The sequence below is a fragment of the Lutra lutra genome, chromosome 8 (genome assembly GCF_902655055.1).
Source record: "Lutra lutra chromosome 8, mLutLut1.2, whole genome shotgun sequence".
Classification (NCBI taxonomy): Eukaryota; Metazoa; Chordata; class Mammalia; order Carnivora; family Mustelidae; genus Lutra; species Lutra lutra.
In genome coordinates, this window is record NC_062285.1 from 144,550,959 (window position 1) to 144,565,902 (window position 14,944).

At 60.3% G+C, this 14,944-nt stretch overlaps 2 protein-coding genes across 4 annotated transcripts; both read right to left on the reverse strand.

Annotated features, from left to right (window-relative positions):
- Nucleotides 1-327: 327 nt before the first annotated feature.
- On the reverse strand, nt 328-8,630 carry CPT1B (carnitine palmitoyltransferase 1B). 2 transcript variants are annotated; one of them, XM_047741315.1, is made up of 19 exons: nt 8,152-8,630; nt 7,500-7,659; nt 6,967-7,106; nt 6,494-6,671; nt 6,169-6,270; nt 5,846-5,983; nt 5,671-5,748; nt 4,764-4,871; nt 4,605-4,689; nt 3,858-4,053; nt 3,349-3,534; nt 3,164-3,269; nt 2,963-3,079; nt 2,461-2,625; nt 2,248-2,382; nt 2,016-2,168; nt 1,313-1,426; nt 805-897; nt 328-664 (listed from the first exon to the last, which is right to left on the reverse strand). In XM_047741315.1, exons 2-19 carry the CDS (start codon nt 7,638-7,640, stop codon nt 581-583), a joined length of 2,319 nt encoding a protein of 772 aa, XP_047597271.1. In that variant the 5' UTR covers nt 7,641-7,659; nt 8,152-8,630; the 3' UTR covers nt 328-580. The 2 variants fall into 2 exon arrangements, with proteins under 2 accessions (XP_047597271.1, XP_047597270.1); XM_047741314.1 differs by having other exon boundaries at nt 2,461-2,760.
- Nucleotides 8,631-8,784: 154 nt separating this feature from the next.
- CHKB (choline kinase beta) lies at nt 8,785-12,161 on the reverse strand. 2 transcript variants are annotated; one of them, XM_047741316.1, is made up of 11 exons: nt 11,830-12,161; nt 11,507-11,615; nt 11,134-11,247; nt 10,788-10,921; nt 10,391-10,486; nt 10,158-10,216; nt 9,994-10,075; nt 9,758-9,866; nt 9,513-9,616; nt 9,204-9,285; nt 8,785-9,046 (listed from the first exon to the last, which is right to left on the reverse strand). In XM_047741316.1, the coding sequence occupies exons 1-11, from the start codon at nt 12,051-12,053 to the stop codon at nt 8,975-8,977; spliced, it is 1,185 nt and encodes a 394-aa protein (XP_047597272.1). In that variant the 5' UTR covers nt 12,054-12,161; the 3' UTR covers nt 8,785-8,974. The 2 variants fall into 2 exon arrangements, 1 of the variants encoding a protein (XP_047597272.1); XR_007129426.1 differs by having other exon boundaries at nt 8,986-9,046; nt 9,513-9,588.
- Between the last annotated feature and the right edge of the window lie 2,783 nt (nt 12,162-14,944).

The window sequence follows — 14,944 nt, forward strand, 5'->3', positions numbered from 1 at the left end:
CTATAGCCAGGAGGCGGCCATGGGCCTCCACAGGGCTGTGGTCCAGCCCAGTGGTGTGCAGAGGGCATGACCGTTCATGGAACTGGCAGCTGGGCCCCACTCTCTGGCAGACAAACAGAAGGGGCCCCAGGGAACAGGTGAAGGTTGTGAAACAAGAGTTTGGTCCCAGTGGGTGTGGACGGCAGTGACCTCAGGAGCAACATGCATTGCAAAGTAGGTCACAAGCCTCTCAGCCTCCCAGCCCCATCTCCCCTGCTACCTCGCTGGCCTGAGCTTGGGCAGGGGAGGGCCTCCTAGTTCCCAAATAAAACACAGGTACCTAAGAGCTAAGAGAGAATTACAGAGGCTTATCTTTATTAGTGTCTAGCAAGAAAAAAAAGTCAAAATTCCCTCCCTGCTCCAACCCCACTTCCACCACCTGGGCCCTCAGGGAGCAGCGTCTGTTTGGGAGTGCCTGCTGCCAGAGCTGTCCCTGGAGGCTGGACACCTGTGCATGGCCACCCCTTACGCCTGTGAGCCGACCACAGGCCCCTTCTTCCACAGTGTGGGGATGAAAGGGCAGCTGGCATTTCTCCAGCCCTCAGCTGTCAGCCTGGAGAACTTGGAAAAGATCAGCGATGTCCAGCAGAGCTTGGCGGATGTGGTTCCCAAAGCGCTGGGCATTCTGCAGGAGCCAAGAGCTCAGACCAACCCTTCAGGTGAGGCCCTGTCCCTCTGTCCCCACAACCAAGGACTCTTCCCCAGCCAGAAAGGGCCCAGGTAGTACCCCCTCCTCAGGCCCGAGCAGGAGCGGGAGAGACTCACTGTCTCTGAGCTTGAGAACTTGCTGGAGATGTGGAAAAAGATGGTGTTCTCGCCCGCAATCATGTAGGAAACCCCATAGCCGTCATCTGCCACCTGAGGGCAGCGCGAGGGGTAAAGAAGTAAACCAAACCTTGCAGATCCGAAAGCTGATGTCATGCTTGCTGTCCCCACAAGATGCCCAGGAAGGGGCCCCACCCCACATGCTGCATTTCCCCTGAGGTCAGGAACCTTTCCAGGCAACAGTGTGAAAACTGAGGAGCTCTGCCTACTGCAGGTCTGGACGCTACCAGGGGTCCAGGATATTGTGTTTGTCTCAGGAGGTTCAAGCTCACTGCCTCTCTCCAGAGAGTGTCTTTAGTTCCTGGGTTGATAGCTATCCATTCTCTTTCTACGCAGGGCAAGCCCAGGGCTATGCTCCTGGCCCTGGTCTGACTTCAGGGCTCTGTACTCTCCCCTGAGACCGCTGGGGCCCAGTCCTGCTCAGCTATCTCCTTTCAAGGGCACTTACAGGGCCAAAGCCACCACCGGCACCCAGGTGTTTGGGGTACTTGTCCGGGTCAAACATACGGATCTGGAATTGAGCAGTCTGGCTGGTGGAGAGGCGCCAGGGTTCTGAGAGCACCTGTAACAGGGAGATCACAGCAGTGAGGCACCATGCGTGAAATGCCACCCACTCAGCACTCAACCTGCTGACCGGTGATACCTGAGCACCAGCGCAGAAGCACAGACTTCCCAACTGCCGACTGCTGCTACACGTCCCCCCTCCCACTCCTTCCCTCATCTGTTCTCACCATGACAGCATTTGCACAAAACCCTTGAGGCCCACATGACCTAACTGTCCCCCCAGGCCTCCTCTCCTACTGGCCTGTCCCTCCCTCGGCTCTGCTCCCTCCCCTCCTGCTGCTGCTCTTTGTCCACCCATGCCCCTGCCGCAGTATCTGGGCCCTGGAGGTTCCCTCTGCCCAGCCTCATTCTGCAGCCTCTTCACTTTTCCCAAAGTACTGTCACCACCTGAGAGCCATCATAGTTGTGCGTCCACCCTCATGAGAACCACCTACTGAGAAACAGGACCACAGGCCTGGAAGGGGTGTGGAGCAGGAAAGCTGGCTCCAGCCCTCAAGGGCAATTTCTGGGGATCCGGGCAGAGGATAGGCCGTGCCCCCTCAGGAGAGGCCATGGGGAGAGGGGACACACCCATCAACAATGCTGACCTCAGCCAGGAAAGGGGAGCTGACCCCCAGGTACTTGGAGACCAGGTAAAGGCAGAAGAGGTGCCTATCTATCCCACACCCTGTCATGGCCAGGCGGTACATGTTCTGGTGTTTCTTTGAAGCCTTCCGGAAGAGATCTTGGAGGTCTGCTTTCTGGGGAGCAGAAGCGGAACAGTGAAGAGTAGCCCTGCCCCTCAAGGTGGGCAGGAGGTGGAGGGTTTGGGGGGCTCACCATGTGGGACCCCTCCACCATGGCCTGAACAAAGGCCGTGGACTCGCTGGTACAGGAACGCACGGTCTCGGTCCGTCCCTCCCGGAACATCCTGGTCATGGAGGCTTCATAGGTTAGGCAGAACTTGCCCCTGTCCTGAGGAGCACAGAGGCGTGAATCTGGCAGGTGAGGCTGGTGCCACCCTGCCCCTTAGCAGCCCGGCAGGGCTCCTACCCGGAAGTGGGCCAGCTGCAGGGCAATCTGCACGAAGGCGTCCGGGCTGGTACGACACTTCTTGATGAGGCCTTTGCCAAACGGCAGGAACTGGAAGCAGTACAGCTCCACGTCGTCTGCCAGTGCCTTGGCCACCTGGTAGGAGCTCTCGATGATGGCCCGGCACTGCCAAGATATGGAAGGGTCAGCTGGGGGCAGAGCTCTCCAAGCAGTGAGGCTGGGCAGGTCTCGGTGAGCCTTCAACATCTTCAGACACAGAGGGCAACCTGAGGGGCCTCCATCCCCAGAGGCCACGCTGGGCTTTGTGGGAAGAGGGAGACACAAACGGGTGCTCTGTGGACGAGTCTCATGCCTCATGTCTTTCACTAACTGATGGTCCCAGGATCGCTGTTCTCTGCATGGCCAGTCTGGACTCTGAGAAGCTCCTGTCCCACCCCCTGAGAGCGTCCCAGGTACTTGCCACTCTCACATGCCCATCCCTGTCCCCTCTTGGCCTGCACACCTGCTCAGGAATGTCCCAATGCAGCCGCTGGGGAGCCATAAGCATGGGGTTTGGCTTGCCCAGGCAGTGCCCGGTCTCCGTGTAGCCCAGGTGGAAGGTGTCAGTGCCCAGGACAAACTGCAGGGAGAAGGTCAGGCTGAGAAGCCACCCTCACACCCCGCACCCAGCCTGCCCTGCAGGACCCCTCTGAGGGCCCATTACCTCCCAGAGATGCCCTATGATAGGTGCGTCTGCCCACGCGTGTTCCGTGTTGAGGCCCAGCTGGCCATTCTTGAAAGCGATGATAGTGAAAGACTTGTCAAACCACCTGCAGGAAAGGAGGCCAGAGATGCAGCACCGAGACGGGGAAGGAGCGGGGGGCCTGCCGTGGGGCTGGGGTGCCATACCTGTTGTAGCAGTTGCCATGTAGCAGAGCCTTGCCATAGAGGCTGAGGCTGGCCTCGTCTTCGGGGTCATAGTGGGGAGACTCCTCATCCAGGGCCACGAAGAAAGCAGCACGCTCGATAGCATCCAAAGCGGCCTTGTTCTTGCCAGAGCTGAAGAAGGCCTGGCGTGCCTGTGCCCACTCCGTTCTGGGGGCACAAGGGCAGGGTGAGTGTGGGGTCACTGGGCAGCAGCAAAGGACACCTCTCAGGACTCGGCAGGGCCCAGTGCTGGGGGTGCCAGGCTGTCCTGGCAGATGTCCCTGTCCTCCACACACTCCCACCTAGTCCCCGCCCAGTCGCATGTGGCTAGATGCGCCGTCTGCCGTTGCCCACCATCCTCCTCACCACAGAGGGGCCTGGCTTGGGCAGAGGGCACCCTGCCAGCACGTGCCTCCCTCAGTCATGCCCGTGGCCCCAAGTTCCAGGGTGGCATGCAGGACCGAGCTCCTCTTCTCATGGGGCCCTGGTACCTTCCCCCTGCAGTGAGGGCTGCCAGCTTTTCCTCCCCAGGCTGAGGTGGGGAGGGGTCATCCAGGATCTTCTGGAACTGCATCTCTAGGTCGCAAGGCTTGAGCAGCTGGGAGCCCTCGTAGAGCCACACCTTGAAGAAGCGGCCCTTGTGGTAGACAGCCACGTGCCTGCTGTCCGAGAGGTGCTGCAGCAGGTCTGGGACAGAAGCGGCAGGAAGGCTGAGGCAGGGCACACCTCCCAGTTCCCACTGCCCCCCAGTCCCCCCGCAGGCCTCCGTCTGGGCTTTCCTTTCCCAGCAGTGGAAGTGCTGGCACCAAGCCAGGCCCTGTGCCGGGCGCTCCCATCTCTCTTGCTTAATGCCAACGGTCCCATAAAGCACTTCACAGAAGAGGAAGCCGAAGCTCCAGGAAGTACACGCACTGTCCCCGTGTCAGGAAGCACGCCCTCGGCAAGCAGCCTCTCCTACTCCACTGGCTGTGAAGGGCTCCTGGGAAGCTCTGCTCCTCCCGCTACCCCTTCTTCAGACCACCTACCCCTGCCCTGGAAGGTCCTGGGGAGCAGGGGCTCTGTTCTGGGCCCTGCTGGTCACAAATCAAGTATTTTTTCCAGTTCCCTGACCCTGAGATGCCCGGGATGCTTGGTGATGGGCGCACAGATAGAAGGGTCAGCCATGTGAGGCGCAGACCTGGGAGGGAGGGGCCTCCGTCCTGAGAGCCCCACCACGGGCCCCTGGTGGTGGCCAGTACCTGACTCCTTGCCCGGGATCCGAGTAGTGTTGAACATCCTCTCCATCTGGTAGGAGCACATGGGTACAATGCCCTGCGCCATCACCTGGGAGGAAGGCCCGGCATGGCTCAGACTCAGGCCTCCTCTCCCTGCTGTGCCCTCAACCCCACACAACTCACAGGCTTGATCTCTTCCCGGTCCAGTTTACGGCGATATAGGATCATAGCATGGACGATGTTTCCCAGGCGAGCTGCCTGTATGTTTGTATTCTGGATGAGCACGAAGTCCTGCAGAGAGAGAGCGGAGCCTGCACAGGGTGTGACAGATGCGCAGCAGCATCTCTCTGTCCTGGTGTCACCTGGGTCTCCCTGCCTAAGGACCTGAGGGGTCCTGATCCCTTTCCCCAGTCCATCCTGCACACGTGGTCAGGGTGCACTGCCAGAGGTGAAATGCATAACTGGTCACGCCATCTCTCTGCCCAGCTTGAATCTTTGGAGCTGCTTTCTCATAGCCTATTTTCTTTGGTCGTGTTTTGTTTATTTTGCATTGAGCACAGAGTTTCTACCACTGAAAAACAGTTTAAAACCTCTGTCATGGGCAAGCTGTACGTAAGTGGTTGGGAGGACAGCTCTGTGGAGGAGGGGACTTCGGCACATGACTCGGAATGTGTTTTGGGCAGTGGGAGAGGAGTGGCCCGCTGTGCAGACCGGTGGCTGTGCTGAGGCCTGTGCTGGGAGCAGAAGGGCTGGTCATGTGGGTCAGGGGAAGACCGTGACCTCGTGAGCTCTAAGAGAAGCAGCTCGGGATCCACACAGTAACATGACAGGAAGGCGCAACGAAGGAAGTTCCCAGTGATGGTGTCAGGACAGCTGGGAACCTGTGGTTGGGAGGCCAGTGAGAAAACCAAGGCAGGAAGGGATAGAGCTTGGGCTGGTCAGGGCAGTGAGCCTGAGGGACTCTGACAGTGATAGTTCAGGCTGTGGGTCTATTGGACTCCCCAGATCCTCAGGACCCTTGCTACCCTGAAACTGCTTCCCGACTATTCCAGATTTCCCCCATCTTCCCTGCCCCCAGGCCCACCCGCACCATGACGTAGTAGTTGCTGTTCACCACAAGGGGCGCCCTGCTCCTCAGGTACACGTACTCTTCCCACCAGTCACTCACCTGCAGGAGGAAGGGAAGAGTTAGTGCTGGGGCAGAGGGCAGGGGACAGATGCCCCTGACACAAGGGGGGTGAGGATAAGCCAAGGAGGGGACTCACATAGTTAGTTGCCCACCATGACTTGAGGACCAGGTACTTCTGCAGCCTGGGGGCAGTCTTCTCCTGGAAGTCCTTGGCCAGCGTCTCCATTCGGTAGTATTCCGCATCATCCAGCAAGGGCCGCACAGATTCCAGGTACTGTCCAGCCAAGTCATGGTCAGCATGGGGGCCAAACGGCAATGACTACTTCTGTCTTGACTCTCTGCCAACCCAGCCCCATTTCTCTCAACCCCGCTCTTTGCAAGGGACAGTCCCTTAGTTTGGAGAAGTCCTCTGAGTCCAGCCTAGCCTGCCCAACGGGGACGTCTGATTCAGGCCCTTACCCGCTGAATTGTGGCCGGCACGCTGGGCACGGGAAGCTTGGGCAGGGATGTCTGGAAGCTGTAGAGCATGGGCCGCCGGCTGGACAGAAGGCGGACACAGATCTGGGCATACGGAGCAGAGAATGTTTCTGGTGAAAACCAGGGGAAGTAAAGGAAACAAATCACAAACCCTTGAGGAGCTGGGCCCCCGACCCTCAGAACCAGGACAAACCTATGCACCAGGCACCAGTGCCCTGCCTGCCTCTCCCCTCCAGCTTAGAACCCCAAATGAGGCCCCCAGAGTCTCAAACCAGTTGCCTGAACCCGTCCACTGGCTTCTGCTCACAGCCCAGACTTTGGTGAAGTGGCTGGTCTGGCCATGCATCTCGAACATCCAGCCATGGTAGGAAAGAAGCAGTTTCAGGGTTTGGCGGAAGAAGAAGATGCCTGTCATCCAGACGCCCGTTGAGAAGACGACCATGCTGAGAAGTTCCCGGGTCTGTGGGGTCTGGTAGGGGCCACATCTGTCAGAGAAGGGACAGGGCTGCAAGGAATCCACTTGAGGTCAGCCTTAGGGAAATTCTGACTTCAGTTTTGATGGTTGTGAACCAGCTTGGAGAAGGCATGGATGACCATTCTCCGGCACACTCCTGTCTGAATGCATTACATACCAACTTCCAAAATGTTGGACTCAGATGATGGTGGCCCCCAGGGAGGGCTGCCCCTAGGACCTCCAGTGGCTATTATCCTGAATGTGCCCAGCTCAAGAACCCTGGCCTTGGAGGCTGCCCAGCCCTCTCTTGTCACCCTTCTTCTTACCCCTCAGGGAGGCACCTCTGGATATAGCAGACCAGCCCCATGGAGATGTCCACCTTGCAGTAGGAAGAACCCACTGTTGCCATGACGACAACCAGCCAGCTGGTGGGGCTGCCAGGGTACACCCCCCTAAGGATGCCATTCTGTGGGGCAGAAACAGGCACACTTACAGCAGAAATGACGGTGGGCACCTGCGAGGTCCTGGTCTTTGCCTGGGAGGCCGCCTCCCTCCCTCACCTGCTGTGCTCCTGTTCCTCCTTCATGTCTGGTCTTCCCCTCCTCCACACTCCCGTTCCTGCAGCACCCAATTACTCACTGGGTCCCACTGCTACTCCTTGCACGCCCGTCTCCCCTCCACACCTTGAGCACCCCTCTGGTTTCTGCACTGCTAGAGCCTGCCACCCAGCCAAACTGCCAACCAAGGTGTGGGTGGAAGGTCTTGACAATGGGGCAGCAGCTGACACCTGGCCTCTGTCTTCGCGAAAACTCTATCCTGCAGCTGCTGGGAGGAAGAAGCCAGAACCACCCGCTCCCACCTTGATGCGAATCAGGCGTTTCTTCCAGGAGTTGATCCCGGACAGGTAGATGTGTTTTAGGGCCTCCCGACTGAGCCGGAAGTCGACCCCATCTGGGGTCACCGTGAACTGGAAGGCCACGGCCTGGTGCGCTTCCGCCATCCCGGAGGTTGGCCTTCACCTGGGAGGGGGCAGGGCAGGAGGGTGCGCGGGCGGACTTGGGCTGGCCCCGCCTCCGGCCGCCCTCTGCCTCGAGGGCCCCTGAGCCCCGGCCGCGCCCCCACCCCCGCCCCCGGCCGCGCTACACCAGCGGCCGCCCCAGGCCCGCCGCCCGCTTCGGCCCTGACCCCCGCCCCGGCTTCGGCCCCGGCCCCGGCCCCGGCCCCGCAGCGCGACCAACGGCCGCGGAACCCTCGCGCCCGCGTTCCGGGCGTGCTCCTCCACGGTGGGGCAGCGGTCGGGAAGAGGGCCGAGCCGGGAAATCTTCAGAAGCCCCGAGGACAGTTGAAGGGCTGCCTCTGGGTTGGGGCAAGACGCGCCCCTGAAAGCAGAGTTGATCTGGAGCGAGGCAGACAACCCAACTGCAAGGGACCCCGCACCGTCCTCGCCCCCTGCTGTGGTCTAGGCTTCTGAGCCCCACGGGTGGCCCCGTGTTGCCCCCCAGTCCACTCACAGTTTGGGTTCGCTCCTGTCCGCGTGTGGGGCCAGTCGCTCTGGCCCGTGTCCCCATGTCCTTCAGGCCTGGCCATCCCTGCCCCGCCCTCACCGGGAACCTGACACCCACTCCCAAATTTGGGTTGAGAAAACAGATGTGGGGCGGCAACCAGAATCCCCTCCTCTCTGTGGTGGGAATCAGAGTGGGGGTGGGCCGGGTTTCTGCAAGCTGACATTGCTCAGAGGTCTGGGAACCTGGGGGGGCCCAAAGGGTCTCACGTGAGGATGGCAGCATTGGAGCTAAAAATAGCTGAATGTAGGGAAAAGGTCATCAGAGTGTCAGCTGTGCTGCCTGTCCCCTGATCTCCAGTGCTCAGGGTAGGGCAGCCCCACCCCAGTGCCCTCTTTGTACCCTCATTACCTCCTAGCCCGCCACCCAAATCGTTCTAGTGTGTGTCACTTCTAAGCTGGGGCCAGGGAGGGGGAGGGTAGGGGGCTCCAACTGGCACAGTGGACCCTTAACGACTCTCAAGCCCAGAGCACCCAACAGCCATCCTCTTCAGAGAAAACAAGGCTCACAGCCTCAATCACTCCTGTCAATCTGTGTGCTTTCCCTGGCTGGTACTTTCTGCAGCAGAGCTAGGACTGGGTGTGAAGGAAGAAGCTTGTTTATTGTCTCAAGGTACACAGCCAGGGGCTCTCTCCCACCATCTGCCTGCTGTGGAGAGAGGTCGGCATCCTCAGGCCCAGGCTCACTCCAGGGCTCAGCCCAGTCCCCAGAGCCTCCCTCCAAGGTCCCGCCCTGGAGGCTCCTGGAGCAATCTGAGTTGGGGGCTGGAGAGTCAGGATGAGGGGAAGACGCTCAGCTGTCCTTTCTGCTGGAAGTAGAACTGGAAGCGAGACTGGGCGTACTCCTAGGGAAGGAAACCCCCCAGAAGACCTGTGAGAAGGCTTGAGACTAGCACCTGCCTCCCCCACCCCACCCCAAGTCTGCCCACAGATTTCCTGGGGAACATGAGGCCCCTGTTGTTCCCCCTCCTCCCACCTAACTCACCCATCTGGGTTACTTACCAAGTAACCGAATTCTATGGTGGACATAGACGCCTGGAGAATAGACCAGAGACCCCAAAAGAAATGGGATGCCAGAGCATATCTAAGGAGGGCAGGACAAACAGGAGTTCAGAGCACACTTGGCATTACCTGGATCTCATCCCTCAGGCTGGTCAAGCCCCAAAGCTCAAACTTCTCCCCCACTGCCTTAACTCCACCACTGTCCTGACACTTCCGCTCTGCCCCCACCTGCAGTCCCAGAAGCTGGCCTGCCAGCCTCCTCCTCAGCCCCTCTTCCCTTGCATGCCGCTCTGCCCCGTCTCTGCTCACCGATTAGCCTCTACCAGCAAATCTTCTTCTAGTTTCCTCTGCTCCTCTTGGGAGATGGTCTCACCTTTCTTGACCTCTGCCAGGTAATGGCGAATAAAATGGAGCTGAGGTTGACAGACAGAGTCAGACAATGGGGAGACTGCGGAACATTTCCCAGTGAACACCCTTTCTCACCATTCTTTCCAGACCTCACCTTCCTCCTCCCTCACAGGCCAGGTCCCGCTCCCCAGCCTCCGGTCACATACCTGCTGCCCCGGGGTGGGGTAGTCTGCAGGCTGCGCTTTGTAGAAAGGCCACTCCTCGTGAGTATAATCATAAATCCACTCACAAAAATGGTTCCCAATGTCAAAGCCCCTGGGGGAAGAAGGTGGACACTCAGTCCCCAAATACCCTGGGCAGCTGGGATGCAGAGAGGAAGGCCTAGTCTGTTTTCCAGGCTGTTGTGGGAACAGACCCATGGAGGCCATCCTCTTATCCTCACCTGTAGTTGTAACTACTGTACTCAAAGTCGACCAGCATGAGTCTGTCAGTGTTTCCTGGCTCTGAGAGCAGCAAGATGTTCCCTGGGAAAACGGGGTGGAGTTCCGGTTACTCCAGGGCCCTCTGGCCCCCCTCACCTTAGGAGATGCCGGTGCTTTCTCCTACCTTCCTGGACATCATTGTGACAGAAAACCACAGGTGATGGGGTAGAGTCTAACAATTTCCTGTAGGAGAACAGGGGGCATGGGTCCTGAGTAGAGTGACCAGAGGAGGGTCGGTCACCCCGTGGGCCAGGCCCTGAGCCCTCCCTCAGTAAATCCTGGGAAGGCACCCCAGTAGGTGCCTGGCACTGGTTCCTGTGCTGTGCTCTTCTGTTCTCCTGCCCTGCCGTCCCTCACCTGAGGTTGCCCATCTCATCCTTCAGGCTGTATGTCTCCAGCAGGTTCATCTGGGGGAGGCCAGTCGGGGGCAGGTCCTGGATCTGCTTTAGGTACCTGAAGTCCAAAGAATAAGACATGCTCCCTCTGTTATCCCTTCCTACCTCCTATTTCCCCAGGCCGGGCTGTCCTACCCGTTTTCCTATCACTGGAGAGCTTCTCTGGAACACTGTTCCGACAGACTTGTCTGCCTTACTTGGATGCCTGTTCTGTGTGAGAGTCCCATGCTAGACACTGGGACACCTGATCCACTCAGGTGGACAGTCACGGACACATTCAGCTGCAGCCCAGTGTAGTAACTGGCAGGATCAGGGTTCAGAACAGGTGTGCAAAAGCCCTGAGGCGGCTCCGGACTCACCGTTCCATGGTCCCAAACAGCCAGTGGGGCTCCTTAGTGAACGGCATCTCCATGCCATGGAACCGGGCCATCTTCGTGGCGATTTCTGCTGACAGCACTGGCTCTCGAAGCTCACAGGTTTTCAGTGGCCGGCTCTGCACCCAGGAACCTATCAGGGTGGTGAGGGGGCTGGGGCAGGAGGGGGAAGGGGTGGGGAACGGAGGTGGGGGGGATGTCAGGGTCTTGGGGAAAATGCCCTACCTGGGGTAAGGGACATGAGGGCCGACACTGGAAAGGGGGATAGGGGCTGGGGGCAGGAGGTGCCTCGGGGAGGTCAGGGCCGGGCCGGGCTGGGCTGGGCTCCTACTGGGATGTACTGTTCCAGCCGGCCCTCTGGAAAGACTCCATAGAGCTGGGGCCCGAGCGACCGCTCTGCCAGGATGGCGAACATCACACTTTCGAGGACCAAGGAATCCACGCCCTGAAGGAAGGTGGGCAACCACGGGGGCAGAGTCACGAGGGGCTGGAGGCCAACACAGGAGCGTCTGCTCTGACCTCCCAGCATCGCCGCCGCTTGCTCTATTGCCTGGAGACGCCCGCGCCAGGCTCCAGCGGAATTTACAAGCTCCTGAGCCCCTGGGCCTCCGCGCCCTCGGCGGCGCGATGGGGCGACGGCCACCCGCCACGCGGGAGGGCAGGCCCCGAAGCCGGGGCCACGGCGGCCCTGGCTCCGTCCTCACCTGCAGGATGGCCCCGTACAGCCGCAGCAGCACCTCCCGGGGCTCCCTGCCCACGCTGGGCAGCTGGTCCGGCAGCGAGCAGCGGAAGAGCAGGTTACTGAGGCCTCCGCTGCAGACCCACAGCAGCGTGAGCTCAGCCCGCGGCCGGCGGCACCTGCCACCGCGCGCCCCGGGTCGCCCCCTGCGTCCGCCCCGGGGCGAGCCGGCCCCGCCCCCCGCCCCCCGCCCCGCACGCGCCGGAGCCGCAGCAACGCGGGGTCCCGGGGCCGAGCTCGACCCCTGACCCGGCTCTGGCTCCGGAGAGCTGACCCCTGACCTCCCACCTCACAGGGTCAACCCTCAGCTCCTCCGGCCGCACTCGGCGCCAGGCCCCGCCCAAGTACTCCCGGCAGCACTGGTAGGCTCGGCGCTCGGCGTCACGCGACAGCGACGAGCCGCGCCGCCGGTTCCGGGCCGCGTCCGGGCACTGAGACTGCGGCAAGCTGTCCTTGGCCAGCCGGTCGCCAACAGCCCCGCCTCCGGCCACAGCTGTCCCCTCGGCAGCCATGGCTCCGGCTGGGCGAATCCCCAACGTCCAGCCGCGCTCAGGCCCCTTCGGGCGAACTCGGCTCCTTCCGGCTGCGCTCGGGTCTGCTTCCGGCCAGCCTGCCCTGCTCTCGTCATACTCGGGTCTCTCCGGCTCTTTTCGGCCTTTTGCGGCGCCGCTCGCCTCTCTCCGTCATCCCGTTCGGGTACCCTTTCCGAAGGCCAAGTTCTGCGCGTCTCCGCCGTGCCCGCCCCTACTCTGAGCGAACACCAATGAGCTGTCTCTCTGGGCGGGGCCGCTCCAAAGACAGGCAGCTGGGAGGGGCCCACGGGGGCCAACCAGAAGCGTCGAGAGCAGGCGGGGGCGCACGGCCCTGGGGCGTGTCTCGAGGGCCGGTCACGTGGACGGGTGGGCGCGCCCGCCCGCGGTCTGCGAGCTGTCCTGCGGCCAGGGGTGAGGCGAGCCGGGGTGGTCGAGGGCGGGTGTCCTCGGGCAGGTGCCAGGGAGGGCAGAAGGGCCGTCGCGGGGCTCGGGGAGCGCACGGCGCAGCGCAGGCGGCGGCCCCTCGCTGGACAGACGCGCGCAAACCCCGCCCAGTCCCGGGGGCGGTCGGGCGCGGAAAGAGCCGCTGAGCGCGGGGGTCCCACCCGGAGGAGGCGGCGGTGTGCGACTCGCCGCCCGGGAGCAGAGACTGCGGGGCGCGGCGTAGGCTCCCCGTACACGTTTGCTGAGGAGTGAATGGGAGCCTGGGACCCGGGGGACAGTTCCGAGGACTCCAGGTGCCCTGAGGCCGTAGTCGCCGCCGAGGCTCCCTCGTTAGGGGAGGAAGCCCTCGCGCCCTGCTCGCGGCTGACGGCTCCGCGCCGCTCCCCTTCGTGCCCCCGGGTCTAGCCCGGCGGCGAAACCCAGGAGAAGGCTCGGCTTGGAGCAGACGCGCGGGGGTGCGGACGCCTCCTCGGCGCCCCTCGGCACCCATCAGACCCACCCTAGCCGGACGGAGCCCCAGCCGCGGCGCACGCCCGCGTGTCTGCTTCCGCTGGAGGCCGGAGGGGCCGCCCGGGAGGCTGGAGCCGCCGGGAGCTGTGGCCCTACTTGCTGCCCCGCGGCCGTCGTGGGGTGAGGTCGAGGGCAGCGGACTGGGGTGGGGATTGATGCGAACAAGCGGGAAGAAGTGAAGAGTCTGCGGTCAGAAGGCACAAGTCCGTCGCTGCAGTGGGAAATCACCATCCCTCACCCTTAAAATCTGAGCCTGTTCTGAGACCCGGAGCCCACGGTTTGAAAGGGAGGCTCGGCCCTTCAAGGGTCCTCCAGGCCTTCCCCCGAGGGGCCTAGAGCTGCTTAACAAATAATTTACTTTGGCAAAGAGAGGATGCAGACCTCTCACAGGCTCTTGGAAACAGGATCTGAGATACCTGTGCCAGGGCACCTGAAACATCAGGAGGAGGGTCTGCGAGCCAGCTGATAAATGGGGTCCTGGCCCAAGTCCTGTGGTTCTGTTTTTGGTCCCAGTGCACACTTGGGATGATGATACCTAGCAGTGAGCAGACCCTGACCCCTGATCTGTGGAATAAGACTCATGGCAGAAAGAGCACAGTGGGAGCCCCTGAAGCCCCCCTCCCCCTCCCTTCGAGGGGAGTAAGTCAGAAGCAACGGTACGTTCCCGGTGGGACTGCAGAGAGTGCGTCGCTCTCAAAGACAGATGCTGCTTCCCATGGCATCTTCAGTTCACCTGAATGGCTCCTGCAAAATCAAGATGGGCTCAGTAAAGGGTGGTGAACCACCACCAATGTAGCCGAGTGGTGTCCCCAGTCACAGTAGCTGTGTCAGTTGAGCTGTTTTGCTGGAACCTATCAATGCGCCTCTGGCACCAGATAACGCAGTTATTGATTTGGGAACATTGTTTTCAACTTCCAGTAGCAGAGAGTAAATTCCCCAAAGCAGTTCACATTAAAAAAAATTTTTCTTTTGGAGATTTTCTTTATTTGACAGAGAGAGAGTTAGGTCATAAGTACCAGAGTGACAGGCAGAGGGAGAGGGGAAGCAGGCTTCCCACCAAGCAAGGAGCCCAATGTGGGACTTGATCCCAGGACCCAGGGATCATGACCTGAGCAGAAGGCAGACGCTTAACTGACTGAGCCACCCAGGCGCCCCAACAGTTCACATTTTTATGGGAAGAACAGCCAAACTTATTATATACCTTCAAGATGGTTTTAACTCGGGACGCCTGGGTGGCTCAGTTGGTTGGACGACTGTCTTCGGCTCAGGTCATGATCCCAGGGTTCCAGGATCGAGTCCCACATCGGGCTCCCAGCTCCTTGGGGAGTCTGCTTCTCCCTCTGACCTTCTCCTCGCTCATGCTCTCTCTCACTGTCTCTCTCTCAAATAAATAAATAAAATCTTAAAAAAAAAAAAGAAAAAAAAAGATGGTTTTAACTCTCCTGCTCTCTTCCACAATTAATCCACGCCAGACTTTCAGGTAACACTGATAACAGCATGCTGATTGGACATGGTGAAGAATGAAGTGACAAGGGCTCTGTCCTTGATGAGACAGTGCAGATCTGAGGATGGGAGAGAGCCCCTCCGTAGTCGTGGAGCCTGTCATCAGTGAAGTTCTCGGGGTGCGCTGTAGGGCAAGACAGGGCGTTGCATCCAAGATGATGGTAAGTTGTTGCATCTTGCATCTGGATCACGAAGAAGGAGGCATAGCCCTTGATGCACCTCTGGATGTTGTAGTCAGCATCCTTGGGAACACTGTTCTGACCCATTTGTTGAATGACTTGGAAGACTGCCAGTTTTGAGTGGAGCCCAGAACAAAGGAGGCTTCTGTAGACCCAGATTGGAGGATGGGTTCCCCTGCCGCTCAGCAGAATGAGTGGGGTAAGGTTGGACTTACTTGTGGTAAGTAGGGATTC